The sequence below is a fragment of the Leptonotus elevatus genome, chromosome 15 (assembly GCF_054856555.1).
Source record: "Leptonotus elevatus isolate MCC_2025b chromosome 15, RoL_Lele_1.0, whole genome shotgun sequence".
NCBI classification, from domain to species: domain Eukaryota; kingdom Metazoa; phylum Chordata; class Actinopteri; order Syngnathiformes; family Syngnathidae; genus Leptonotus; species Leptonotus elevatus.
Window position 1 is genome coordinate 4,056,595 of NC_141253.1, and position 26,671 is coordinate 4,083,265.

At 43.1% G+C, this 26,671-nt stretch overlaps 1 protein-coding gene across 2 annotated transcripts; it reads left to right on the top strand.

Moving 5' to 3' along the window:
* The first annotated feature begins 151 nt into the window (after positions 1-151).
* On the top strand, positions 152-26,513 carry erbin (erbb2 interacting protein). 2 transcript variants are annotated; one of them, XM_086096988.1, is made up of 27 exons: positions 152-792; positions 3,913-3,978; positions 9,934-10,128; positions 10,201-10,318; positions 10,412-10,490; positions 10,579-10,668; positions 10,989-11,045; positions 13,094-13,157; positions 13,269-13,343; positions 14,040-14,184; positions 14,578-14,650; positions 15,522-15,651; positions 15,732-15,847; positions 16,565-16,634; positions 16,729-16,828; positions 17,654-17,775; positions 17,857-18,033; positions 18,408-18,596; positions 18,774-18,888; positions 19,153-19,336; positions 19,416-20,796; positions 21,848-21,961; positions 23,839-23,895; positions 24,043-24,195; positions 24,278-24,370; positions 24,450-24,524; positions 25,167-26,513. In XM_086096988.1, exons 3-27 carry the CDS (start codon positions 9,943-9,945, stop codon positions 25,272-25,274), a joined length of 4,071 nt encoding a protein of 1,356 aa, XP_085953114.1. In that variant the 5' UTR covers positions 152-792; positions 3,913-3,978; positions 9,934-9,942; the 3' UTR covers positions 25,275-26,513. The 2 variants fall into 2 exon arrangements, with proteins under 2 accessions (XP_085953114.1, XP_085953115.1); XM_086096989.1 differs by lacking the exon at positions 21,848-21,961 and having other exon boundaries at positions 154-792.
* The last annotated feature ends 158 nt before the right edge of the window (positions 26,514-26,671 follow it).

Below are 26,671 nucleotides of genomic sequence, written 5' to 3' on the forward strand. Positions count from 1 at the left end.
ATAACTTAAATACGATTATCTTAATTTTTTTTTAATACATTTATAGGTAGCCTATAACTTTAGATGATTGTTTATTCAACTGTTTTGCATACTCGTGTACATAATTTGCATGTGCGTCTTACAATCAATGTGCATTCAACGGGCTGAACATCAAGACGACCGCGGACTGGCACTCGACTGTTTGCGGGAGGCGGAGGCATCTCCTCCAGTCCGGCGTGGGGTCGGTTTGGGTGCTCAGTCAGTCAGTCAGTACGGAGCTGAGCGGTGAGGACAGCGCTTGAACTTACCTTTACCTACTTTGCGTCACGGAGAAAGAAGTCACCCACGCCGTGGAGGAGACGATGAGTGGAAACATCTGGGCGCGGCACACTTCATCTCTGGACAAGCTTCCACTCGGTCGAGCCGCTTTTGTATTTCCTCGCTGAGTATCGTGTGGACATTTTGGATTTTTTTTTCCCCCCTCCCTCTCTCTCTTCCGACGTGAAACCAGCACATATATTGTACAATATTTAGAGTTCATTTTTAAACATTCCCATTACGTTCAAGTGTGACTTCAACAACTTGAACACAGCTTTGTTACCAATATGAGCCAACACGGTCAGTTTCGAGTCGCTCTTTAAATGGGGAGGGGGGCTAGTAGCTGTTAGCCCCGTTAGCTCGAAACCATTCGAAGTATCGTCGAGCGATGCTGACTTTTGTAGCCGACTAAATGCTCTCCTCTCGGCACCAAATCGGAGTGTAATCGTGTGTGGACATCAAGGGTGGACACAGTGACGCCAGCAAGGCATCAAGGTGGGTGTTTTTTTTTTCCCCCTCCGTGTTATCGCGTCTGTTAGCCGGGGGGCCCCTCCGGACGACATGCTAACCGTGCTAGCCGCGGCGGAGTAGTCGCAGCAGGCGACTCTCGCGTCCTGATGTTTTCTCATCCGGAGATGATTGAAACTCATTGTAGGTCTAAATGGTAACAGTTGATTTTAATGTGGGTTTAAATTGTTGATATTTGTGAGTTGGGTTGTTATAAATGGTGTTAGCAGCTGTTTTGTGTTTTTAGGGAACAGATACTGGACAGGGTGAGGGTGGTCAATTAAACAAGGTTACACAGACAAAACATTTATTACATTTCGACTAATTTGTGATATTTGTGTTTTGGTGCTAGTCCGGGTTGCTCATAAACATACCCAGCTGTTGGTGGATCGTTTTCTTCTGGGGTCACCTGCGTTTCGTGGTCTGAACGTAGCATCATTTTGTGCTTGTTCTTTTTATTTTTATCCTTCATTTTCTTCTTCTCAGCCATTTTTACTTTGGTCTTGCCTTTTTTAATTATTATTATTATTATTTTTTTATTTAGTAGTAGTTATTGTTGTTTTGATGTGCAATTTGTAACTGTTCTAGTTCGTTTTCATGGTCCTTTTCTTCCTGTATTTCTGGTTCTAGTTTTTGTTCTTGTTTTCCCCTTTTTTGTACTTGTTTCTCGGTCCTTTTCTTCCTGTATTTCTGGTTCTAGTTTTTGTTCTTGTTTTCCCCTTTTTTGTACTTGTTTCTCGGTCCTTTTATTCTTTATTGCTCTGGTCGTTTCTCAGCATCTTGCTCTTCTTTGTACTTTTCTTGTTCTAATTTATATTATTCTGGTTCCTCTTCGTCTTCTATTTTGGATGAATGTTCGCTCTCATTTTCTGACTAGTTCACTAATCAGATTAGCCAGGGTCATTTAATCCATTTAAGATTGGTGGACAACATATGCACGTAATCTGTGACTTCCCTGTTTAAAAAATGTGTAGGAAAATTGAGCATGAACACAAAAGATCTTCTGGTTCACTGGCGGGCCGCTGCTAGAGTTTTTGATTGTTGTGACAGCGTGAAACCCTCCACTCTCGCACCCCCCAAATAAACAACAACGGCTGGCGTCCGGCCAATGGGATCCAAAAACTTGACCCGGTTGAATTAACCCTTGACCTAAGAGGGCCCACATGTTGCATGAAGCCTCCATCCATCTGACGTGTGCCATAGAGGATGTCATACGAGACGATACCGTTTGTCAAACGCATGTAAATTACCCGTATTTTCATTCAAGCTATTCATTGCAGACTTAGTTCCTGTTAGTGACATGTTGAGAGAAGTCAAGGGAGAAGCGAAATTGCAAAAACGACCTAGCATAGCGTGCAAGCGTGTTTCGCTTCAATGTTTCCTTCAGTAACTGGTCGTATGCAGAATAAAAGAAACATACCATTTAGTGTCAAGAAAATTAAAATGTAATAGAAAATACTGGACAATACACAAATATGGAATAAATGAGGAAAAATATAGGATAAAAAAAAAAAGACAAAAACTATTGGAAAAAGTAGCAAACACCACAAAAAAAATCGTTAGAAATTGCTACAAAAATTGTTAAATATTTGAAGAAACTACGGAAAATACAAAAAAAACTGCACAAATATTGCATAAACCGTAAAAAAAAAACACCTGCAGAATTATTTGTTAGTAATTCCAAAAAAAACGGTTGAAAAAACACACAAAAACCCTACAAAATACTACGTAAAAGCTTCTTCCAAAATATTAGACAAAACACAATTAGGTGGGAAAAAAATGGAATATAGAAAAAATACTGAACAAGTTTTAGAAAAAGTATACAAATACTGTATTTGACATAAGAAATGACAATTTTATTGAAAGTAATGGGAAAAAAATAATCCAGTAATCCAAACTGTTAGACAAAAAAGCCTAACGTATTTAATAAATAAATAACTACTCAAATATTAAAGGGGGAAAAAATAAGATGTTAAACATGAAATAGACAAATATTTGATGAAAAAAATATGTGGGGAAAAATGAAAGCTAAATTCTTACTAATCGCTGCTCAGTTTGATAAGCTTCATCTGGTCGCTTTTGTACTCTAGTGGTGATGCACTTCAAATAATCACTTCACGAGTGATTATTTCTCAGTTGTCCGTACAAACCGAACGATCAGCAGATGATCTCCATTGAATAAATCATCCATCTGTGCCCTCCTCGTGTCTCCTGTGACCCAGATAGAACACCGCACCGGTCACTGTCGCACATAAAATCGCATTCCAGCAAAGTAAAACAGTTACGCTTGCTTTCGTGACACGTTGACCGACTTCAAATTGACCTTGAAATTTGGACATTTTTGCAGTATTTTTGTTTGGTGTCAGGAAGTGGAGCAGAAGCTGACGAGTGTTTGCGGCTGATTGGGCCGTCCGTGATGAATAAGTGAGAGTGTTTCTCGCTCGCCGGCTTCTTTTGTCCCCGGCCAGGGCCTTGCACTGTGGCGCCATTGTGCGGCTATTTGCTTGTGGCCTCTTGTGAGACGCCATTTTTGCCAGACAAACGCAGAGATGACAACAATCTCGCTTTAGTACCTACCTTGGGTTTAAGTGTGTGGTTCGGTTCATGTTGAAGAAGTGGTTATCGCGTCCGCCGTACAGTTCTAACGTTTTTTTTTCTTTCTCGGCTGCTCCCGACTTCCTCCCACGTTACAAAAACAAAACATGTTCGCTTCATTGAAGCATCTAAACTCTAGCTGACCCACGACCCAAATTAGGGACAAGGGTTATAGAACATGGACCCGGTGGATAATATTCACGTTGACCTACTATACTGCCTAAAGCACATCCAGCCAGGCGCTGAGCTGCACTGTTGAAGTGGCACGGGAACGACCAAATATTCTCTGCGATGAGTCTGAATGAGAGGACATGTATCGTCACACTTTTGGGTGATCCTCAGAAAACATTCAACAATCTCTTGGGAACAAAGGGCTGAGCGAATTATCTTTATTCATATATAATTTTGACCTAGTTTTGAACAAGTACATTTTGAGAACTCCTGGGCCACGTTTTCTCAGAACCACCCTTTTAATATTTTTCTGTGTTATTTATTTATTTTTATTTTTTTCAGTCTTGCTGCTGGGTCTGTTACCCGCTGTCCACCAGCCGCCGAGGTGCTTTCGACCTAAATGACAAGGTATGTCAATACTAGGGGTGGGAATCTTTGAATGTCTCACGATTCGATTCCGATTTTTGGTCCTGCGATTCGATTCAGAATCGATTTTCGATTAAGAGCTTCTCTTTTTTTTTTTTTTTTTTTTTCAAAATTATTTGCTTGACTGATTTTTGCTTCAATCTATAGATTTGCAAGGAATTGTAATGATCTACTCTAGTCTGACTCGCTAATGCTAATTAGCGCGCTACTCGCGGCGCTTTTGTCACTCAAAAAAACGGCTCCACGCTGGGGAAAAAAAACTTTTATTGGAATAACTCGATCGTGACGTTTTCCTTCTACTCTCTAATGTGGCTACAACTTAACAGTGTATTAAACCACGTGGAACCACACTGCCCCTCAGTGGCCGGGTACAACATAAACAGCGTTCCAAATAAAGGCACACACAGACAAAGGCAAGAGACCGTATAAAATAATTTAAATACAATAGATTTTTTGGGGGGGAAATTGGGCACACCCCTAGTCGACACGCACACCGATTTTTGTCATTTATCTTGATTAAAATAAACAAACGACTAAAAACGTACTAACTAAACCTTTAGTCTCGTGACGCAGCTGCAATTGAGTTCTCACGGAAGTAAGCGACGGCGTCCGAGGTGACAGGAAGGGCCCCGCCTTGTTGGGCCTGAGGCCACCTGACATGAACCACCTGCCAAACCAGCTCTCGCTAGACCAGGCATCTGTTTTCGCCCCCCCGGGTCGCAAATAGATTTTTTCTGCTCATGCTTACTCGGTTTTACCGGTTATAAATGTCAGTTTAGTCTAAATTGCAAGTTTCTCTCGTTCTCAGCGGTGGGAACAATCTTGTTGATTGCGAACGCGAACAGCGGGGCCAAGTGACGCGGAGACTCACTGCGCTGTTGATCGTTATGCTCGAACACAAGTATTTGTTTTGAGATTGTGATGCTTGCTTGGCGCTTTTGTCCCAAAAGCTCTAACTGTGTGTCCTAATTATATATGAAAATTATGTTTACTACTTAAACCACAATTTCTTTAAGGTATTGTTATGTAGCTAATTTTGAGCCCATGTCGTATCGTATGTCATATTCGCTTAACAAGGTGTTTTACATTTAGTCCTATTCACTGGATGAAGTGTCTTCGATTGCACCGAAGTGTTCTTAAAAAAGTTGTAGTCCTAAATTTGGTCGCATTGCCCGGACGAGGGGTCTTCAATTATAGTTTGTTTCTGCCTGGCAAGGCAAGTCTCTTCACAGTAAAGACAGCTCGTGCGTACATTTGGCTCTTCTTTTATTCTTGTTACAGTTGGGCCTCTTCTACCTGCGTTCTTTACTTGGCTTTTCCAACTTTACTTCTTTTTTTTGTGCCTTTCTTCTTCTGTTCTTTTAATTGTCTGTGACAGCCGGCCTCTCTGCTGCACTAATGCTCGCCGCCCTGCACAAATGAATCCCAGAGGCTCGTACTTAACGAGAGCTCATATTTAATTAACAACTTACAGGCGGTACGAAGGTTCTTCTATTTATAACTAGCAGGCCTGCATGACCCGCTTGGGTCTTTTTTTTTTTTTTCATGAATCCAGATGGGTACTTGTTTGCATGGGACCTAATTCTCCTGCCCTGTATGTATGTATTATATATGTGTATCGGCATTTTGGGTGTCAGTTTCAAAGCCAGAAAATTCCAACCGCTCGAGAAAGATTTGAAGATTTGATAAAAAAGTAAAAAAAAAAAACAAGATAAGATGGGGGCACTTCATTGTTTTCAAAAAGGCACAAAATGGTGGGCTCACAGAGTTTTTGAAAATAACATAAAAGTCACAACTGGTGTATGGCCTCTCAAGTCTTATTTTGGTCTCTTCGTTTTTGAAAAGGACACAAAAAGGATGGCGTCTCCCAATTTTGAAAATGGCGGTGTCCCAAAAGGTTTTGATAAGCACACAAAATGGTGGCGCGTGTTAAAACTGACATGTTCCTGCACAACAAGTGGAGACCCACAACTATAAAAATGCTTAACTAAACAACGTTGCTGACTAGTGGCCTGGCATGCGTATTGCAGCTTTTGCAGGTCAGTGCAGCATTTTAAGTTTGCTGTCTACTGTCGCTGCTTGCAGATGTTCTCACTTTTGTAGTTTCGTGTTTGAGTCTATTCCGTTCAAAAAATGCCCGAAAGTGCATCAGTGGATTATAACGAATAAATTCTCAGGGTTATGAGAAATGTCCTTTTTTTGTTTTTCGAAAAATAAGTCATTGTTACATTAAATAAATCATTAAAAAAAATCACTTCCAAATTTTAGTTGTTATTGTGGATTAATTTAATTCTTTAAGACATTGAGGTAAAATGGAGCGCTCTACTTGTGCGTTGTGCTCTTTTGAGGCAGCTGGCCATCAATCAGGCCCAGAGATGGGTGGACATGAAGCAGCGTTCTATGTACACATGCGGACCTGCTCATCCTGTCGCCGCTGTTTGCTCAACGCAGGTGCAAAGATGAGCAGCGGAGAAGCTTTACTAAATGCTCTTGGAACATCTTAAAACTTTTTTCGGGGCTTAGGCCTGTGTTGAATGGCGCCAAATATTAGCTATATGGTGTCGGTGCTGTTGCAGAGTCAATGTCAGCCGTCATGTGGGCAGGAAGTGGCTTACCAGGAAGTTCTTCACAATCTTTTCGGGTTGCAAGTTGAACATTGGTGTGCTGTAATGCAACTCACTTGTTGTTGTTTTCACTTTAGGTTTCATGTTATGTACATTGGGACTTCTCTGGAGGGGCCTGCCCCGCCCATCATGTGAAATTACACAAGTGCATTGGGTCCTCCGTTTTACAATGGTCCCAATATACGACATTTTTGAGGTTATGAATGGCGCGCAATAAACAAGTTTGCGTTGCGAACTTACGGCCCAAGAATATGTGGCCATGCGGTACATGAAATCTTGCTCAGTTACTGCCATACACTTATGTAGTATGACTTAACTTCTAAGTTAGCATTAAGTGTTAAAATAACTGTTCAACAATGTCACATATTTCTCCACCTGAGATTGGGAAGCAGGGAAGTGAAGAGCAGCCATTTTCAAACCACAACACAGAAACGCTATCATGCCATTGGCAAGCAGCGCCACCTCCTTAAGCTAACAGTGTTATCAGCGTTAGCTTCTGCTGATGGGTACATACTTGCATATTGAAGTCATCGTTGTGAGGTTTGTCCGTTACGCTAACTGACAAGTGTTTTCTTTCCACTTTTCAGCACATGTAGCCTCTCAACTGCATCTAAAGATAAAGCATGGGAATTATTTTCTGTGAAACTATTGTATCTCCTATTTTTTTTGGGGGGGGGGGTGTACACCCGAAATTGGAAATGGGTCTTATGATGCGCTTTTTCGCACGGTAAAAAAGCTCCCGATATGGATGTAGTGCGCGTGGAGGAGGCCCCACGTGCGTGTAGATGCCACTTTGTCCCCGTCCGCAGATCAGATTACTCGCCCTCATTTGGGGGCCAAACGTTGAGAAAACAATCAGGCTTTTTGTTTTGCGGCGTCATGCGAGACCGCTGAGAGCTCAGAGGCCCGCCAAGAAGCAGAGTGTAACTGGAACTTCAGATTCCAGTCTACTAAAAATCCCACCACCGCCTTCCCCACCTTCACAGATACCAGAAGCTCATGCATGCAATTGCTCATTATCAACTTTTGCTTTTGCCGATTTTCTTTACGTTTGCTATATGTTGTCTTATCAACATTTAACATGTTATCATTTGATCAAATCACTCGGACGCTCCTCCGATGTGACATGAAAGACAGCAAAATCAAGACAGAAGCTTCTTGGGAGTTTGTTGGCATTTTGCTCCGAGCCAAGTACATGTCAGCGACGGCGAGCAGCTTGCGTTATTAATAGCGAGCGGCGCTTGTCTGCTTGATGTTGACAATGTGATTAGCGCAGGGTGGCCCTTGCTTTCCTCAAAGCAGCTTTTCATCCAGATTGTTATGGCTTTCCCGGGATTGCCTGCGACGACTGCAACATATTTTGGCGGAGATTACAGACGGTACCAGACGGGAAATAAACGCTGCCAAACAGCGTGGCTTCCCATGATGCAACAGGAACGACCGCTTGAGTGGCCCAGCTGACGTGCTCAACAAACGCCGCAGAACCGCCCGTCCGCATCGACACCGACAGTCAAACAGCATTCCTCTCAACTTTTCCGGATCTGAAGTCTTGACATTTCCGACTTTTCCTGGAATGTGGCAACGGTTCCCGTGGCAACAGCCTTGACCCAGAAGGCGCTCAGGCCAGGAAAATAAAGCGGGAATGTCGTTTTCATTCATCGTTGCGGAGAGGAAGCCACAGGGCACTCCGCCAGTTCTTGGAACTCGCCGCCAGGAACGCGGGCACTCACATGGCCACCATTCACAATCTTAGCACGTGTGTGAAATAAGTAGGCCAAGGGACCAAGTCATGAAATCAAAAGTGAATCAATTACATTCTGTTTAATTACTGTAGGTTTTTATACAGTCTTTGTACAAACAAACTTTTTGGTGTCTATCTCGCGGCGCAACCCCAAGCGTCAAGTCTTTGTTATCATGTCTACCCTTTGAGTTTCTTCATTTTGGCTTTGTATTAGTTGATCTATTTACTTACGACATATGCACACAAGCTAGCGGCGGGCAAACTGCAGACATGGTAAACAGTGGTTCAGGCAGGGTTGTCGGGGTTACCATCGGGTTTTCCCAATCTCTCAGCCTAATGGTGTATGTAAAATGGAGGCCCGCTGTGGTTTGTTGTAAGACAGTTTACGAGGTAAATGAAATCATTGCTTTGGACTGAAGATAATTGACATACAGTAAATCGGCCACCACCGCAGAGGTTACGTTCTTGAACACCCCACAATAAGTGAAATCTGCGATATAGAAATACACCTTAGGCATGTTTGTGTTATTGCATTTATGGCATTAAAAAAAAAATCAGTTCCTCACCACTGTCCTTTCGATGCCCACATGTGGCCAAAAGACAAATAACTAAAATCTAAATTTTATACTGACAAAGCCACTTGTTGTTGGGGTTCTTATCATTGCAAACATTGTGCAATGCTTTTGTGCCAACATTCTTAACATGCTTTAAGCAACAAGGCCTCTCTTGTTGGACTGCATTCCGTGTCGAAACACAATGTAGCATATCCTAGTAGCAAGGTAGCAAATCCACCGCAACCTTTTGGCCTTAGTGGTTTTATTCAGTGACAGATTTACTGTAAATCACATACCAATTGTGAAGTAACAAGGTCAAATATGGCCACATTAAGTCTCGTGTCAAATTGAAGGCTGTCTACTCGCACTCTTATTGTTGTATGATGAAAAGCATTTCCAAACTATTCAGCAAAAGTTATGCAAATATAAGAAAAAGTCAAGAGAAAAAAGAGAAAAACATTTTGAGGAAAGGAAAAAGGCAAGAACTACAAAGAAAACGAGATTACCGTACTACAAAATTATATGAGACTGTTAAAAAAACGAAGATAGAAAATGGAAAAAATATTTGACAAAAATAGAGAAATATAACAAATCTAGACAAAAAATAACGATAGATTAAAAAGTGCACAATATTACATAAAAAATGAAAAACAAAGATATTGCAAAATATTGCATGAAAAATATGAAAATATTAGACAGATATTAAAAATAGAAAAAACACGACAAAAATACACGAATATCGTGACAAAATATTGCATTTTTTTTTTAAATATTTCATGAAGAATGAACAAATATTAGTAAAAAAAAAAAATATCACAACATAATGTAAAAAGTTGGACACAATTTTTTTTTTGTCTTTAATACAAAAATATTGGTGAATTCTGTAAAAAAATATATATAAAGGGAAAAAAATCTGACTACTACAACTGAAAAAAACCACAATAAATTATTTCATCCATAATAATATAATCTAAAATAATATTAACTAATCTTTTGTTCTTGTTTCCCCTCCCTGCAGTGCCTGAGGATGTCGAAGCGCAGCTTCTTCGTTCGCCTGGTGCCATGCCGCTGCTTGCGGGGCGAGGAGGAGGCGGTGACATCACTGGACTACTCCCACTGCAGCCTGGAGACGGTACCCAAGGAGATCTTCAGCTTTGAGAAGACGCTGCAGGAGCTCTTTCTCGATGCCAACCAGATTGAAGATCTGCCCAAAGTGAGCCAGGCCTACTTTTAGTTCAGCTTTACTCCTGAGCTCCAGTCACTCAATTTGACTTTGTGCCACCAGCAACTATTCAACTGCCAGCTGCTCCAGCGACTGAGCATGCCTGACAACGACGTCACGGTGCTTCCGCCGGGCGTCGCCAATCTCATCAACCTCAGGGAGCTCGACGTCAGCAAAAACAGTAAATCGGGAATTTGCCTCCAGTTGGGGAAAAGGGGGGGGGTCAATTTAGCTAGCTAAAGCTAAAGAAGTTGACCTCTGTTGGTATTTGCAGGTATCCAGGAGTTTCCAGAAAACATCAAGAACTGCAAAGTGCTCACTATCGTGGAGGCCAGCGTTAATCCCATCTCCAAGTACGTATGGAAAATGCAAACCGCAACGCTGTATGTTGGTACGCTCGTGTGATTCATCGTCTTCTCCTATATGCTTGTGTGTGTTCAGGCTCCCCGATGGCTTCACCCAGCTCATGAGCCTGAGCCAGCTCTACCTGAACGACGCCTTCCTGGAGTTCCTACCGGCCAGTTTCGGCAGGTCTGTTTGGGGTGGGATCTCAAAAAAATTGATGTTATCATAGGACTTGATATCTTAGTTTAGGCAAACAACTCTGAGTTCAGCCAAATATTTTTGGTGAAATTCTGCTCCAAAAATCAAGAATAGGCATTTTGAGACTGAAATAAACAGCAGCATCATTTTGTGGCTAAACTGGTTCTTCAGTGTCGCCTGTTTGTGCTTTTCACGTGTGACATGTGGGCATGTTGTGATGACGCACCATTAGTCAAAACATACAGTGAGTTCCAGTGAGTATTTGTATGGTGACAATGATGACATTTGCATTGTTCTTGTGGCTGCAGGCTGACTAAGCTGCAGATTCTGGAGCTGAGGGAGAACCAGCTGAAGATGTTGCCAAAGTAAGTAAGAGGCGAACCAACCTCACCCTCCTCCTCTTTCCCGCACTAGTCAAACCCACCGTGTTACGTAAACTCAACCCCCCACTTCTCTTTTCCCGCCGGCTTGCTGCGACAGGTTTTGTAATCTTTTTGCCGTAACGGCGAGGTGAGGGTTGGACCTCAGTCAGAAAGCATTTCAGAAAACTCTGGGTGCTTGTTTGGGGGAAATTGAACAACATGAAAATGAGTCCGCTCATCTTGTCCGTTTTTTTAAAACTTGCAGGTTGCTGTTTAAAAAAAAAAAAAAAAAAGTTGCAAGAGGTCCTAAATTTGCAACACCAACTACGATTATGAACCAGTTCTTCTCACTGTTTGTAGCCACTTTGCTAGCGTTAGCAGTGCACATTAGCGAGGACACGTTTAGAACTGCAGAAGCCGCAGTGATCTGAGCAATAAAGTCAATATAATCCATAGAATTGATTAATCGATAAAATCACTTGATCACCTATCCTTAAATTGCACATCTCCCACGCCACGATACCTCCACACCACGTCGTAGCCTATGTTACTTTTCAGAAGCTAATGCTAATCTGTCTTTTGGCTTTGACGCCATAATGTTCTTATGTAGTCTGTCACTTGAAGGCAGTATGGGGGTGGGATTATGTCAATTAGCCACATTGTGATGTCACAATCTGACAACATTCAGACGGGCTTGCTCAAAGGCACATTTTTGGGGAAATAGGCAGATGACAAAAGATTTACTTGGTTGTTTAATTTGATGCTAGATGGGTGGGAAACTTGCATGGCCCCTTGCCTTCCATTTTACATCCACCCCCGCATGTTGACGTGACAGACGCCAGAGCCGTTAGAATGCCGGCTGACCTTACAAAGAGAGGCAGCGGCCATCGTGAGAGTTGCCTCGGGCGACGCGCAGGCATCTCTGGAGATGTCAACAAATGTTTCCGCAGACAAAGAAAGCCTTTTCGGGGGCTCGCTCTCACACAGCGGGGTCGGTGCTTTTTAGGAGTCACAAACCGTTACCGGTCATTCCGGAAAATTCTGCATGGCTCATTGTAAGCACAAAACACCAGGAAGCTACGTCGCTGTCCAATGACAACCGTGACGCTCACAATTTATTTCATTAAAAATGCATCAATCGGTGCCCTTTTTTTCTCATCGTTATACCTCAAGGATCATGAATGACCACACAGTTTGCACCCTGCATTTAGAGCTGTTTTGCGGAGTGTGGTCCTGTCTCATGCAAATGATCCACTCTGGATTTGATCTCAGTGTGGTGGGTGGTGTCGTGTAAATTTGCCAAATTATGACATCATAATTATGCAGAATAAGCCTCGGCTTGCTCACAGGCAACATTTTGAGAAAATGTGTCAAAAGTAGACATTTATTTGGTTGTACAAGGTGATCAGGCGCTGTGGGAAATTATCCAATCACACTTAATTAGTCTGAAAATGATTTATTTACTCCAAATAACTCCAAATATTGTATCATTGTTTATCTATGCCAGTGACATATAGTGACAGGACACATTTTGTGACATTTTTGTTCATAGATGTGCTATGATTTTTTTAAATGTATGTTAAGTATGCGTTTTGACTGAATAAAGGTTGGGAAATACTGCTCTAGTGACCCAATTATTTGTTTTCACATTTATGAAAGTCACTTTTAGATAAAATGTCCGCATTAAGATGTTTGTGGGGTGGACTTGAACGTCTAAACAAAATGGCTTCCAATGGACGTACTCGCTATGGGTTGAGCGTCAACACTTTTTACAGCGGGCGCTCCAAATTGCTGTGAAGTCGACTTAAAAGGTTGTTGGCAACAGCGTTCCCTTTCTGACTAACTTAGTTTTTGCATGTCTTACATTCTCGCTTTATGAGGAGCCCCCGAGATGTAAACAGAGCCATCGGTGGGCTTCTGCTTTACATCGATACGAGAGCTAGCCAAAAACAACCCACACAGACATGTTTGAAGGACTTGGTCCACTTTTTTTTCCACAACCTCACTGACACATTTTACAACCCTTAAGAGATGTGTGTGCTTGTCTGCAGGAGCATGCAGAAGCTCACGCAGCTGGAAAGGTTGGACCTGGGCAGCAACGAGTTCACTGAAGTGGTGAGTGTCCCTGCGGCCTGGGGAGGGCTGTTACCAAAGCTCCACTTGGCACACGGGAGCGTTCTGCCACACACACATTTTAACCTCCTTTCTCACCGTGCCCGTCTGCAGCCTGAGGTGCTGGAGCAGCTGACTGGAATCAAGGAGCTCTGGATGGACGGAAACCGGCTGACGTTCTTGCCAGGGGTACTGACTTGCACGCGTCATCCGAAAAAAAAAAGAAAAAAAAACTACCAATCTGAAAGAGGGATGGATGGACGGACTGCTTTTTATATAGCGCTTTAACTACTTTTTATTTTATTTATTGTATAGTTTTTTATTTATTATTGTTGTTGATTTGTTTGATTTATTATTTATTTAATTATGTTATTATTTTATTATTCTATTTAAAGTCTGAATGATTATGTTAGCTAAAATGAGGAACTCAGTTTTTATTTTTTCCCTATACAGTGGTGCTTATAGCTAGAGGTGCAAGGATTGATTGATTGATTGTGAAATTTATCAACTATTTCGATAATTGTTTCGAGCCATTGTTTCACTTATGATTCTGATTTCACCTGGTCAATAGTAAATATTCAGTGATTTAAGTATTTTTTGAAGTGGTACGTCATGTAAAAAGCTTTTCAGCGAAAGAAAACATTTTTCATAATAGATGCCATGAACATTTCAACATTAAAGACAAGCCGTCTGTCATTCTTTGATTAAAATTATTATTTTTTTATGTCTTACACTTTGTTTGACATTCACCGAAGCTCACGCTGCTTAACTTTGACATCTGCTTGATCCTTATCAATTTGTTCCTTAGCCCGGAATGCAAACAGCACAACTCTTTTGTCTGAATCGGCTCCCCGACGCTGGTTTGTTGTCTGTACTTGTCGTCAGATGCTGGGCACGCTCAAGCAACTGCTCTACCTGGACGTGTCCAAGAACAACTTGGAGATGGTGGATGAGCAGATCTGCGGCTGCGAGAGTCTGCAGGACCTGCTGCTGTCCAACAACGCCCTCACGCAGCTGCCAGGCTCCATTGGTAACACTTTGTGCACGCACCCAAACTTCCCCATTACCATTTATGTGTATGCGGATGGAGGTTTTCCCAAATAGATACCCTAAATCCCAGCCACTCAATTGATTCATCAGAACATTAATAATAAATAATTAAAAATACTCCAATAGATGAATAACAAAATAACAAGAAGGCATCAAACAAGATGTCAGTTTAAAGTGATGGTTAAACATCCTGCTCTGGGAACATGAACACAACACAATCAGACAAATTGGGGATTTATTCGCAGTAGAACGAGAGTATTGATGACAGTCTTCCGTAATCCAATACATCGCTGTGATGGAAGTTTGCCGTTGCTAAGCACTCTGATGTGTTGTTGTGTAACTCTCTCTCTCTCTCTCTCTTTGTGGTTCTCAGGCTCGCTGAAGAAACTGACGGCTCTGAAGGTGGATGAGAACCAACTGATTGAGCTTCCCGACTCCATTGGAGGGTGAGGATCATCCTCCTTTCCTAATCCTTCGCTTTCTTCCAAACAAGCAATTATCTGCTGCGCTAAGAGTGCGTCTGGCGCAGATTACAAAACCCCGATGGTTGATTTTAATCCCGTGTGAGGATTGAAAGCGGCGCTGCGTTGGTTGTTAGCGCGGACACATGCTGTTGTTGGATTTATAATAAGCCTCCCCTTCCCTCCCTCTTGTCAGGGTTTTAAAGATGAGTCCATATGTTAACAGTCAGATGAACAGATTAGCGGCCGTGCTGTGCTGAGGACAGTCAAGGGAGTGTGTGTGTGTCATGCCTCTCAAACAACCGCCGAAGCTGATGAATTGTGGATAGACTTCATCAGCAAATTCCACAAAAATTTAGCATCACAGCCACAGGATTCACCTGTCTTTGCCTTTCACATGGAACAAAGCGAGGCATGATATGACCACGACTGCCTGCCAGCTGACATGGAATCCCACGTTCAGATAATTAGATGATGCCACCGTGGGGTGTCGCGTTCAACTTCACGTACCCGTTCCAGCTTTCCACTATTCCATTTCACATAGAGGATGTCCTCCTCCTGATAGTACTCCTGTAGTCAGGAAATGAGTCCTTCTGTGTCTGCTCCTGTCACGCAATATGGGAAAAAAAAACTGACTTTGGTCACAAACGGACGCCTTATACACAGTCTTTGCACAATTGAAACATCAACAACAAGGATTTACCACGACTCGGCACGCTGTCAGATAATTAGATGACCTGCCTCTGTTCTGCTTTCGATACTGCCCCCAAAGCCCAGAAATGACCTGATCCATCCCCTTTTTCATGTTGGGGATTTTCCACATGCTTAAGTTGGTCGTTTGTCTCCCGCCCATCAGGCTGACCTCTCTAGACGAGCTGGACTGCAGCTTCAACGAGATCGAAGCCTTGCCGGCGTCCATCGGCCAGTGCGCGGCCATGCGCACCTTCGCCGCCGATCACAACTTCCTCAGCCAGCTTCCCCCCGAGGCGAGTGCACACCGATAGCCTCGTCGCTCGTGTCTGTTTGTGCTCATCTCAACATCTGTGTGATGCGTTTTTAATGCCAGATGGGCAACTGGAAGAACGCCACCGTGCTGTTCCTGCACTCCAACAAGCTGGAGTCGCTGCCGGAGGAGATGGGCAACATGCACAAGCTGAAGGTCATCAATCTGAGCAACAACAAGTGAGTGTCACACTGATCGTGAGCGTGTTCATACGCCAGGCGGCTTTTCCTTTGTAAGTGGAGACAGTTAATGGTGGCGTCGATGATACTTTCATTAGGCCGCAATCATTTGTAAACTGAGATGCGTTTTGACTTCATCTTGTCATTACAAATAATGGCTGTATTTTTCGCGAAAATGTCAGCATTCGAGCTGGCCAATATGCTTTTAATATATTTTTTCCCCCCCAAAAAATACAATTTCTGGCATAAAGAAAATGCAAATGACTATAATGACATTATTCAAAATACATTTAGCTTTATTTCCCTCCCCTTCTGTGATTTGCTTTATTTTTTTATTTTTTCTACACATTATGCATTTTCTTTGCTGTCCACCGGGCACCTTTCTTGGCATATTGAATTTGCTATGAAAACAAATCCGTTCTTGTCTGTTTCATACTAGGAATTAAACTTGTTTGTGGCTTTTTTGAAACATAGTTTCTAGAATGGTCAGGAAAATCACTGAATTGGCAATACTGCCTCTGTTCTTTAAACTAGTTCCTGATTGTAAAACGTCCAAAATAATAAGGCTGCTATCGGCACCCAATGTTCTGATCACAATTATTGTACGTGGTACTCTACGCCCCCCCCCCCCCCCAACTTAAATCTTGACTGACCTTTGACGTGGTTACAAGGCTTTTACAGTTATTTAACCTTGTTAGTGTTTTTGTTCCACGACAGGTTGAAGAACCTCCCCTACAGTTTCACTAAGCTCAGCCAAATGACAGCCATGTGGCTGTCTGAAAATCAGGTATTGTTATTAAAAACTCCTCGAGTCAATTCTTTTTTTTTTTTAGATGAATTCAGAGATATGATTATCTTTTTTCCTGGTCACTGTCTCGCAGTCCAAACCCTTGATCCCGCTGCAGAAGGAAGAGGACCCCGAGACCCAAAAAACCGTACTGACCAACTACATGTTCCCGCAGCAGACCAGAACCGAGGACTGTGAGTGCGAAGCCTTAGTTTGACCTGCATGCATGTTTAATAGGTGCTACCTAACACTCAGGCGCCACCTCCTGGCGTCATGTTATGCAAACCAACCTCTTCTCCGGAGTAACCGTCACCCACTTGACCTGATAAAATGATAGCCCAAGTGAAGACGTCAGCAGAAAGTCTAGTAACATGCACGTGTACATTTGAATTGAACTGTCAATTCATTAAGAGGCCTCCTTTCAATGGAACTTTGCAGTTTTGATAAGTCCCTGTTGCCCTTGCACCACCTTGTGGTTAAACTCTGAAAGGCACACGTTCAATATAAGAGGTTAAATACAGGAGTCCTCGATGAGATTATACAAACGAAGACCTTAATTATCCTTGGAAAAATGTAACTTAATACTAACATCCGCCATTAATTATTTTCTGTAGATTTGAGATGCATTATTGTTGGACTGTATTTCCCCCTCTTAGTCATATCAAGTAAAACAATAAATAAAAGTCTTAAATGTGGTTAAAGTGGCCTTGGGGGGGAAGTCTTATTTAACTTCCTTGAAGCGGCAGATACTCTGAAATAAAAGCGAGCTCAGTATTTACTCCAAATGTTCAGTACTTACTTTGGATTTAAGGTAACAGTTCAGTCCACATTTTCTACAGTAATGGATCAAAATGAAAACAGGAATATAGTGGCTTATAAAATTTAAATAAAAAAACTGCCAGCAGTTAATTCTCCAATAAATGAGAAATCATTATCAAAGTATTGCTGCATTGTTAAATGAATGTTGATAAAAAAAATTTTTTATAGCGATCCCTCACCCTCTGCCACTTGTGTTCCAGACATTCCCAACTCTGACTCGGAAAGCTTCAATCCAGCCTTGTGGGAGGAGCAACGTAAGCACCGAGCTCAGGTGGCCTTTGAGTGCGACGAGGACAAGGACGAGAGGGAAACGCCCCCGAAGGTACAAACGCGTCCTTCCCAAGACCTCCATCGTCATCCCGTTTTGTGAACGTTTCGAATAAACGTGTCTCCCTTTTCCCAGGAGGGCAACTTAAAGCGTTATCCCACACCGTATCCCGACGAGCTGAAGAACATGGTGAAGACGGCCCAGTCGGTGGCGCACCGGCTCAAGGAGGACGAGTCGAGCGAGGAGTCGGGGAGAGACTCCAAGCCCCCCGCAGAGAGGAACCACATTGGCGTGCAGGACGTGGGAGTCAAGGTCTTCGAATCACAGATATTGTGTCTCATGTATGCTTGTTCCACATTAGTGTCTTAGATGACAAAAGTTTGCATTTACTCATTTTAAGTTCCCCCCCACCGCATTTTCTATTTTTGATTCATGGTTAAAAAAAAAAACCAGCTTTTGGTGTTCAAAAATTCTGTCTAATCTCAAAAAACACATACAGGCTAAGTTTGTCTGTGTTTCTATAATTAACAAATTTGGCCTTTTTAGATATTCAGTTTGCAACGTTACAAGAAAATCTAAACTATTTGTATACAAGGTTTATAAAAAAAAAAAAAAATTTTAAAGTAACTTTTCCATAGTATGTTAATGTTCTTTTCTTTTTTCTTTTTTCTTTTTTTCTTTTGCAGGTGATTGAAGCTCCCTGTCCTAATGGCCTGGTGTCAGACTTGGTAGTCAAAGCTTGCAACACCACCTTCACCATCCCAAACATTCCAGAAGTAGCATCGAGAGACACGGAGTCCGAGTCTTTCAGCTCCCAACAGGCCCCGCTCAAATCGTCCGAGAGCTCCACCATAAACCACGAGGACACGCTGGAGGTAAATCAAACGTGCATCATACATGTGTACAATTTGCACCACAAAAATGGAAAGAAGAGGGCGGCCACGTCGACTTGTGTTTATGAGACATAACTTTTTTTTTAATGCGGACCTGGCTAGACTTTGGTCAATCCTGTCTCGGAGTTTCAGAGCTGAAAGCTTTTCTCCTCTGTCCAGGACTCCGAGGAACTCTCTGACGAGGAGGAGATGAAGATCGCCGAGATGAGGCCCCCCCTCATCGAAATCTCCATTAACCAACCCAAAGTGGTGATGCTGAGTAAGGACAAAAAAGGTACCTTTTGTCTACAGAGGAGGGGTTCTCAAACTTTTTAGGTCCAGATTTTTTTCCCACTGATACATGGTACTTTGAGAGCTGAGTGTTTTTTAGGTGGTCCTTAGTGTAAAGTGTTTGAGAAACACTACTTTACTATGTAAGATTTATTGCAAATTATTTTGAGCATCCCCAAGTTACGACTTGCGAGCTAACCCAATTTTGAGGCGCTCTGATCGACACAAGGCAGAGGATGAGTGACGGCGCGTTGTTTTGAACAAACAGACGACAGCAAGGATGCCGACTCGTTGCTGGACGACACGGTGGCCAACAGCAACCAGAACAACAGCAACTGCTCGTCGCCGTCACGCATGTCGGACTCTGTGTCGCTGACCACCGACAGCAGCCAAGACAACTCCCTGTGCACCCCTGAGAGGGAAGCCAAGATGCCCTTCCTCCCCAAGAGCAGGTCTGCAACACGCCGAGTGTTCTTCTGAGATCCTCACAACGTCCCGCTTCTGAGTTCTGCCCCGCTGTCTTCCTTCCAGGCACGAGGATGAGAACATGAACCCCTCCAAAGACGCCGGCGGGCTGCTGCACAACGGCAATGGCTCGGAAACTTCCCTCCAGGCGCTCCTGAGGGCCCAGCGGGGCCCGACTGAACCGGCGGGTGACTACGACCTGACGATGGAAGCCCGACTGGCCTTCATTGAGAAGGGACTCAACAACGGACTTGGAGGTGGCTACAACAAGTGGGACCAGATCAACATGAACGTTTCGCACCCGCCGACAGACAACATGGTGGAGCCTCATAACGGTTCGGTGGGACGAGAACAAATGGACGGCAAGTGTGGTTTTGACAACCATCATTTCCAGAACGGAAACCAGCAGGTTAGCGACGGGTCCTCGGCCGGCGGCGAGATGTCTCGCAGCACCGAAGAACTGTCCCCTGAGAGGAGGTGCCACCTCTCTCAGGTGAGCAAGTCTCAGAGTGTCAGCAACATCGAAGCGGGTGGCATGAAGATGTACTCTTTTGACGGTGACACGGCGGCGGAGGGGGGCGTGGCGGGCGGCAGCGGCCCCGCTCCAGCGTCCATGGCTCAGGGCCAGAATATAGTGAGGAGCAAGTCCGCCTCCTTGCTCGACGACCACAACCTCCACGTCTACCCAAGCTCGGACCTGCTGTCTTCCGCCAAACCTCCCACCAGCACCAGCAGGTACCCAGTGCCCTCCAGCGGAGCCACGGGCGCTTCCCCGCCTCAGTACAACATCCAGTACTCGAGCAAAGACGCCATGTGGACCCAGAGGACGCCCATGCCGCCGGAACACCAAGGCTACCTCCCCCCAGCCGCCCATTCGCTCGCCAACACCAACTACTCCAATCGCAATCAGGCGCCGCCCTACCCGATGCCACCCCAGCAAAGGGGCCCGCCTTTGGGATCCAAAATTCCAGGCGACATGTGGGCCAAGGAGAGACTACAATCTACCAGCAACCAGCCCAGCGGAGGCACTTTACAGCGGCAGAGCAGCACCACCTCCACCGCCTCCGTGGGCGAGCCTCGCCGCATGCAGCTGCCCGAGGGCGACTACCTGACCTACCGGGACATTCACACGCCCGCCAGGGGCCCGCTGGCCATGAGCCAGGCGGCGCAGCGGCCCATCTCCACCAGAACGTACAGCATCGACATAGCCTCTGTGGCGAGGCCGCCCGGCGCCCGGCCGCAACCCCACGAGCTCCCGGAGAGGACAATGTCGGTCAGCGACTTCCACTACCCTCACGGCAGCCCCAGTAAGAGGCCCAACGTCAGAGTCAAGTCGGAGCACTCGCTCCTGGACGGGCCCGAGCTTGTGTCGGGGGCGCCAGGAAGGGTACCAGCCGACTGGCGGGACCAGGTGATGCGGCACATCGAGGCTAAGAAGATGGAAAAGGTAAAATAAATAAATGCATTTTAAATGACCGGTAAATAAGTCTCATGGCAAACCACCAAACAAAAAGTATATACGGAGACACTGCATTTTTTGTGCTCTTTCTATGATGCCACAAGATGGCGCCAAATCCCTTGGCCATAGGAAAGTAATAATCGGTGTCAAGGATGTTTACATGTTGAAGTCAAGTGATACATCTCAACTGAGAGGTCTTTCTATGTCAGAGAGAAGCTAAGTTTAATTAAACATGTGGCAAAGGAAAAATAAAATGTACCCACCAATTAAATATTCTCAAGGGCTAACTAAATAAATGTTGATGAGCTAACTCCTCAGCATGCTGTTCCTCATATCTCATTTTTAACTCATTCACTCCCAGCCATTTTCACAGAATCAATCGCCTTCGTTCCCGGCTGTTTTACTGGATTTTGACTGATTTTGCAAGGCTTACAGAATATTGTTGTATTGCTATAAAAACATGAAATCTACCAAAAGAAAGATTAAAGTCTCTTCTTTTCATCAGGAAAAAAAAAGTACATTTCCATCTACCGATATTCATCAAAATGCCTAATATCGGCGCCTATCTCTATGAATATGGATTTAATCGGGCCAAAATGTTCATCGTAATACAAATGTGATCAATTCTGCAGCCCTACTTGAAGCCTCTTTTTTGAAGAGTAGTTCCATATTTGTCAAATTGCTGCTTGTTGTGAAGTTGAGTTCACTGCCACCATACAACGTTTTTGTATCTTGAATCCTCTGCATCTTCTTTAAGGTGTTTCAGGAAGAGCACAAAATCTGTGAATACGTTTTTCAGCAAATAGCTGAGGGTAGGTAAATTTGTGACTAGTGAACCATAAGCAGGCGGGGCTTTACTTTACTGCCCCCCCTGTTACTTTGTCAAGATGAGGTGTTTATTTATCGCAGATTTTTTTTGAAGAAAAATTCCTATCTTTAGCCATGCATGAAGCCTTTGTTCTTTGTTGCATGTTTTTGTGCGTGTCATGGGTTCGTTGCATGGTCGCCGCTGACGTCATGGATCGGCGCCACCGTTCAGAACGCGCTATCCCGCTCCTTTAACTCTTATAACGCTCCGCTCGGCTGCTCGCCGCACCGCAACTGCTCCTACGGCAGCTGTCGGGACGTGTTCAGGCCCTACGCCGCCTTCAGCGTGAGTACCGTCCGGGACCGCAACGCTGCAACTTGCAAGTCTTGCCCGTGTTTCCTCTCCCGCTTTATCACGCAAGCATCTGCCACTTGTACGCGTACAAGTGAGAGTATGTTTGTTTTTGTCACCAGCGCATGCCTCTGGGGCGCTCCACACACTACCTGCTGTTCAACTTATGCAATGTAGATGTTGTGGTTTCACATGACTGGAGTCTTGTCGGGCTTAAGTCACCAATTGTAGGCATGCTTCACGAAATCTAAAACTGAGCCTGGTTAGGAGTAATTTATTTTCTTTTTTTAAACTATGGGAGTGCAAGTTGCTGATGATGTGAATATGTTTTGAACTCCGCAAGATTGTTTGACTTGAATTATGACTTAAAACTAATGACGTGACTTGCTTGATTTATTTTATTTTTTTAAGTCAGTAAATTGCTTGACATTTTGAAGGTTAAGATTTAAAGGGAAAGTCAACCCCCCAAAAATTACAATTACAATATGTTCTATGCAGCCCCACTAGTCTAAATATGGCATTCTGTTTAATATTACGTTAGTGAAATATGATTTAAACAGAAAAATCCAGCAGTTTTTATCCATCTCAGGGGGCGGCCATTTTGCCATTTGCCGTCGACTGAAGATGACATCACAATTGCTCAGGTCTCAGATAGCAACCAATCACGACTCAGCTTCAGAAAACAGGCGAGCTGTGATTGGTCGTTGCATGAGCCCTGTGATGTCATTGGCAAAATGGCCGCTCCCTGAGATGGATAAAAACAGCTGGATTTTGCTTCATAACTCATATTCCACAAATGGAATATTAACTCATTCACTGCCATTGATGGCTATAGACGTCAAAAATTCATTTTAACTATTTCTATTAGTTTTCCACTTTTTCCACTTTTGTTAATAAGTATGAAAACCTAAAATTTTAATCGCCTGATGCGATTTAAAAAAAGAAAAAGAAAGAAATGAAGAAAAGATTATTAAAAATTAGGGACGTCAGGCGATTCAAAATTTTAATTGTAATTAATCGCATGACGTCACTAGTTAACTCACGATTAATCAAAAATTGTATATCTGTTCTAAATGTACAATTAAAAAAATCTAGGTTTTCACACTCTTGTTAACAAAAGTGGAAAAAATATGTTAAACTCATAGAAATAGTTCAAATGAATTTTTGACGTCTATTGCCGTCAATGGCAGTGAATGAGTTAATCATAGTAATAATAATAATAATACATTTTATATATAGGCGCCTTTCTGGACACTCAAGGTCACCTTACAACAACAGTTAAAAACATACAAATACAATGTTAAGAACAACATAAAATAGAATAAAAATAAAAAGATGATGCAGTTATGAATGTCATGTTTGGACTCGTGAGGTCACATATTATTGTCACGAAATGTTTAAGGTTTGACTTCCACTTTAAGACTTGCTCCCACCTCTAGGATCCCTCCTTCATGTTCAAATCAATGACCATTAATCATCATGGTGGCTGATGTCGTCATTGTCTCGCCACCTTATGACCCTCATCATGATTGTCTTTTAACTTCCTCTGCTGCTTGCGTGGTCGTCCACTTGCCCCCGCGCTTTTGTGTTTTGGGCTGAGAAGTGACTTTTGAGTGCTTGTGTGGAAGGTAAGTAAGTAGCCACTAGAATTAGAGGATAGATGTGTATAATACAGTACCATAATAGTATTCTTATAACATAGCTGCACTTCCACCGAAATTTCCAGGCACTTAGTTCCTGGTAGTTCCTGAAGCTCCTTAGCGGAGAGGTTCGATGTCCCTTCAAATAACGTCTCACTAATCAATGTGTCTGATGTCATTGTGTTGATTCGTGAGTTGTGTGAATAATCAACTTTGTTTGTCTCTTTCCAGGATGACGTGTTTGGTCCGCCGGGGCAGCAGAGCTACACCATGGACTCTCGCAGAAAAGTACGTGAACTACCCTCGCACCCCCCTGTAGACATGGCCATCAATCTTTTAATCGATCATCTCCATGCCCCGCCTCCATTTCACGATCGCTGTGCCCGTGGCGACAAAAGCTTTGACCTTTTTAGCGTGTTTTTCGGCGTGCCACAGGTGCCTCTGATGAACGGTCAGGTGGTCTCGTCGGCTCGTCCTCACGCGAGCCAGACGTCCATGGCCCGCCACCCCTCCAGAGAACAGCTCATCGATTATTTGATGCTCAAAGTCTCCCAGCAGGCCCCGGGGCCTCCGCGGCCGCCGCACGAGGTCAGTTACAATCGGCCACCTGTTGCATCAACATCCGGCGTCACTATTCGGAATATAACAGGTGCGTGCCGTTGCCTTTCAGATCCATGTGAAGGTGGAGAAAAATCCAGAACTTGGTTTCAGTATATCTGGAGGAGTGGGAGGTCGTGGAAACCCCTTTCGTCCAGATGACAATGTAACGTTTTACCATATACTTTATACATTAAATTGAAATGCAAGTGCATTCATATTATTAGTCTGATCCATCCTTTCAGGGTATCTTTGTGACGAGGGTCCAGCCTGAGGGTCCGGCATCCAAGGTCCTTCAGCCCGGTGATAAAATTATCCAAGTATGTCATACGTAAGATTTTAAAATATAGTGTAAAAGTATATGTCAATATTTCAGAAATATATAATTCCATAAAATGAATTTTATAATCTGTAGGCTATTTAATTCCAGTGTCCTAAAAACCCAGCATACCAGAATGGTTTGACCCAACTTGTCATAGGCCACCTGCCAATCTCTTGAAAACTTTTTTTTTTCTTCAATTCAGGTATTATTTTTCATTTTGAGCGCAGTGCTTTACTCCAAAAGATGACACTTTATGTTGATAATAATTCAAATCTTTATTTATAATCAAATTATTTATTTATTTATTTTACTTATATCTTCGTATTTCCGAATAGTTCAGGAGACCACATGAATACAAATAGAGTTCCAAAGTTTAATAAATCAGACAATGATGGTGGTTTGTAGTAGTTGTTGTTGTGGGTTTTTTTTTTTTTGCTTTGCGCTGGTAAGGGGTTACTTGGCTGAAAAAATATTTCACAAGGGGTACGCAAAAAAAGGTTCACTTGGCTAATTAGACAGATTAGAAATTTTGGATTTTTCTTCCGTGGGGCGTAACAAAAAAAATAACTGAGAAGCACTGAAAGTAAAAAAAAATCAAATGATTGCTTTGTTTTGTTGATGGTGATTTTTGTGCTGCCAGGCGAACGGCTACAGCTTTGTGAACATCGACCATGGGAACGCCGTGTCCCTCCTCAAGACCTTCCCCAGCACTGTGGATCTGACAATCATGAGAGACGTGCAAGCGTAAACGGCGACGAGGGGTTGGGTGGTAGCGGGAGAGCTATTTTTGTATACAAAAGCGTGGGGGGGGGGGACGCACCACTTTGAATGTAAGCGTGTTGACGCGGAGGTCAAACGGACTGTCACTGTGGTTTCTATTTTTTCTTTTTTCTTTTTTTAAGAAAAAAAAATGAAGACTTGAGCTCCCCTTCTGTCCGTGACCACTAGGGAGCAGGATGCACCCTCACATTTGCTTGTTTTTTTGTTGTTGTTGTTTTTGTGACCAAGTTGAAGCAGCAGTAGGACATTATGATCTTGAAAAGTGGACGTGAAGTCGAGACGCTCAGCCTGCTTTTTATTCCATGAGACCAAAGCAAGAATGGCTGGGGGGGATTGTTCCACTCAGCGCGGGTCCACATTTCATCTTTTTCTTGCCTTTATCTTAACGTTTCTTTCACGTTCGTTTGGGAGAGCACCACTCTTTTGCCTTTTTGTACCCATTCCTGTTGATTTGACTCATGCGGGGAGAGAAGCAAGTGCCATAAGAAGACCTTGAACTGTTTCAACAAGCAATATTCACACTTTACAGCAATAAAGCCTTTTTTTTCCACGTTATTTTATTTTTTTTTAAACCCTTTTTAGTACCATCACCGATGATTTTATATATGGACGAGAGTTTTGTAATGAAATAGCACATGAAATCTATATATTATATGTATACAATAGTGCGGAGAAGAAAAGGCTCTGCGTTTTGTGTAAACGTGTCACTTTTATCAGTTAGATGGTTGTTAACATATGAGTTTGTTGTAGTTGACGACGGGCCGGCAAATGATGAAACGATGAGCATGTTTCACATCTTGTGTTTGTTTAAAAATTGTGACGTTCATATTCATGTCAAGCTGTCGTCTTTTTGTAGACAATCTTGGGAAATCATTGGTCGTCGTCCATGTGGATCTGTTTGGGATGCTCACGTCTTATTTATTTTTAGCAGGCCAATTCTGCGTTTTATTTTTTAGACGTTACTAATGGGAAAAATGTAAATACATGCGCGCACTGCAAATTTGTTTTTTTTTTTTGTCAATTGTACAACCAGCAATAACAAGTGCAACAATGCAGAGGGCACCTGTGTTCACATGTAGCTAGCGTATTTCTAATGTCTTGACCACAGACGTGCATCCCACGCGACATTCCAGATTTTGTACATATCGAATCGTTTCTGGCGTAACACCTGTGGAAAATAAACCAATGCTATTTTCACACTGCATAATTGTTTTGTTGGGTCATTTTAATTTAAATGTTAGTCACTTACCACGGCTCAGCTATGATGGCTAATTGTTTTGGTGGAATATGCCTGCTTTTTGTAGAAATTGTGTTTTATGGTGTGTGTTTTTTTTATTAAATCAAGTGTACAGTATTGAAAACAAA

What these genes read in the sequence shown, in the direction of transcription:
- erbin (XM_086096988.1), top strand. Translation starts at nt 9,943, where the DNA reads ATGTCGAAGCGCAGCTTCTTCGTTCGCCTGGTGCCATGCCGCTGCTTG. An exon ending in CAGCTGAAGATGTTGCCAAA is followed by an intron (nt 11,046 to 13,093) that starts GTAAGTAAGAGG and finishes GCTTGTCTGCAG; the next exon opens with GAGCATGCAGAAGCTCACGC. An exon ending in GGCCCTACGCCGCCTTCAGC is followed by an intron (nt 21,962 to 23,838) that starts GTGAGTACCGTC and finishes GTCTCTTTCCAG; the next exon opens with GATGACGTGTTTGGTCCGCC.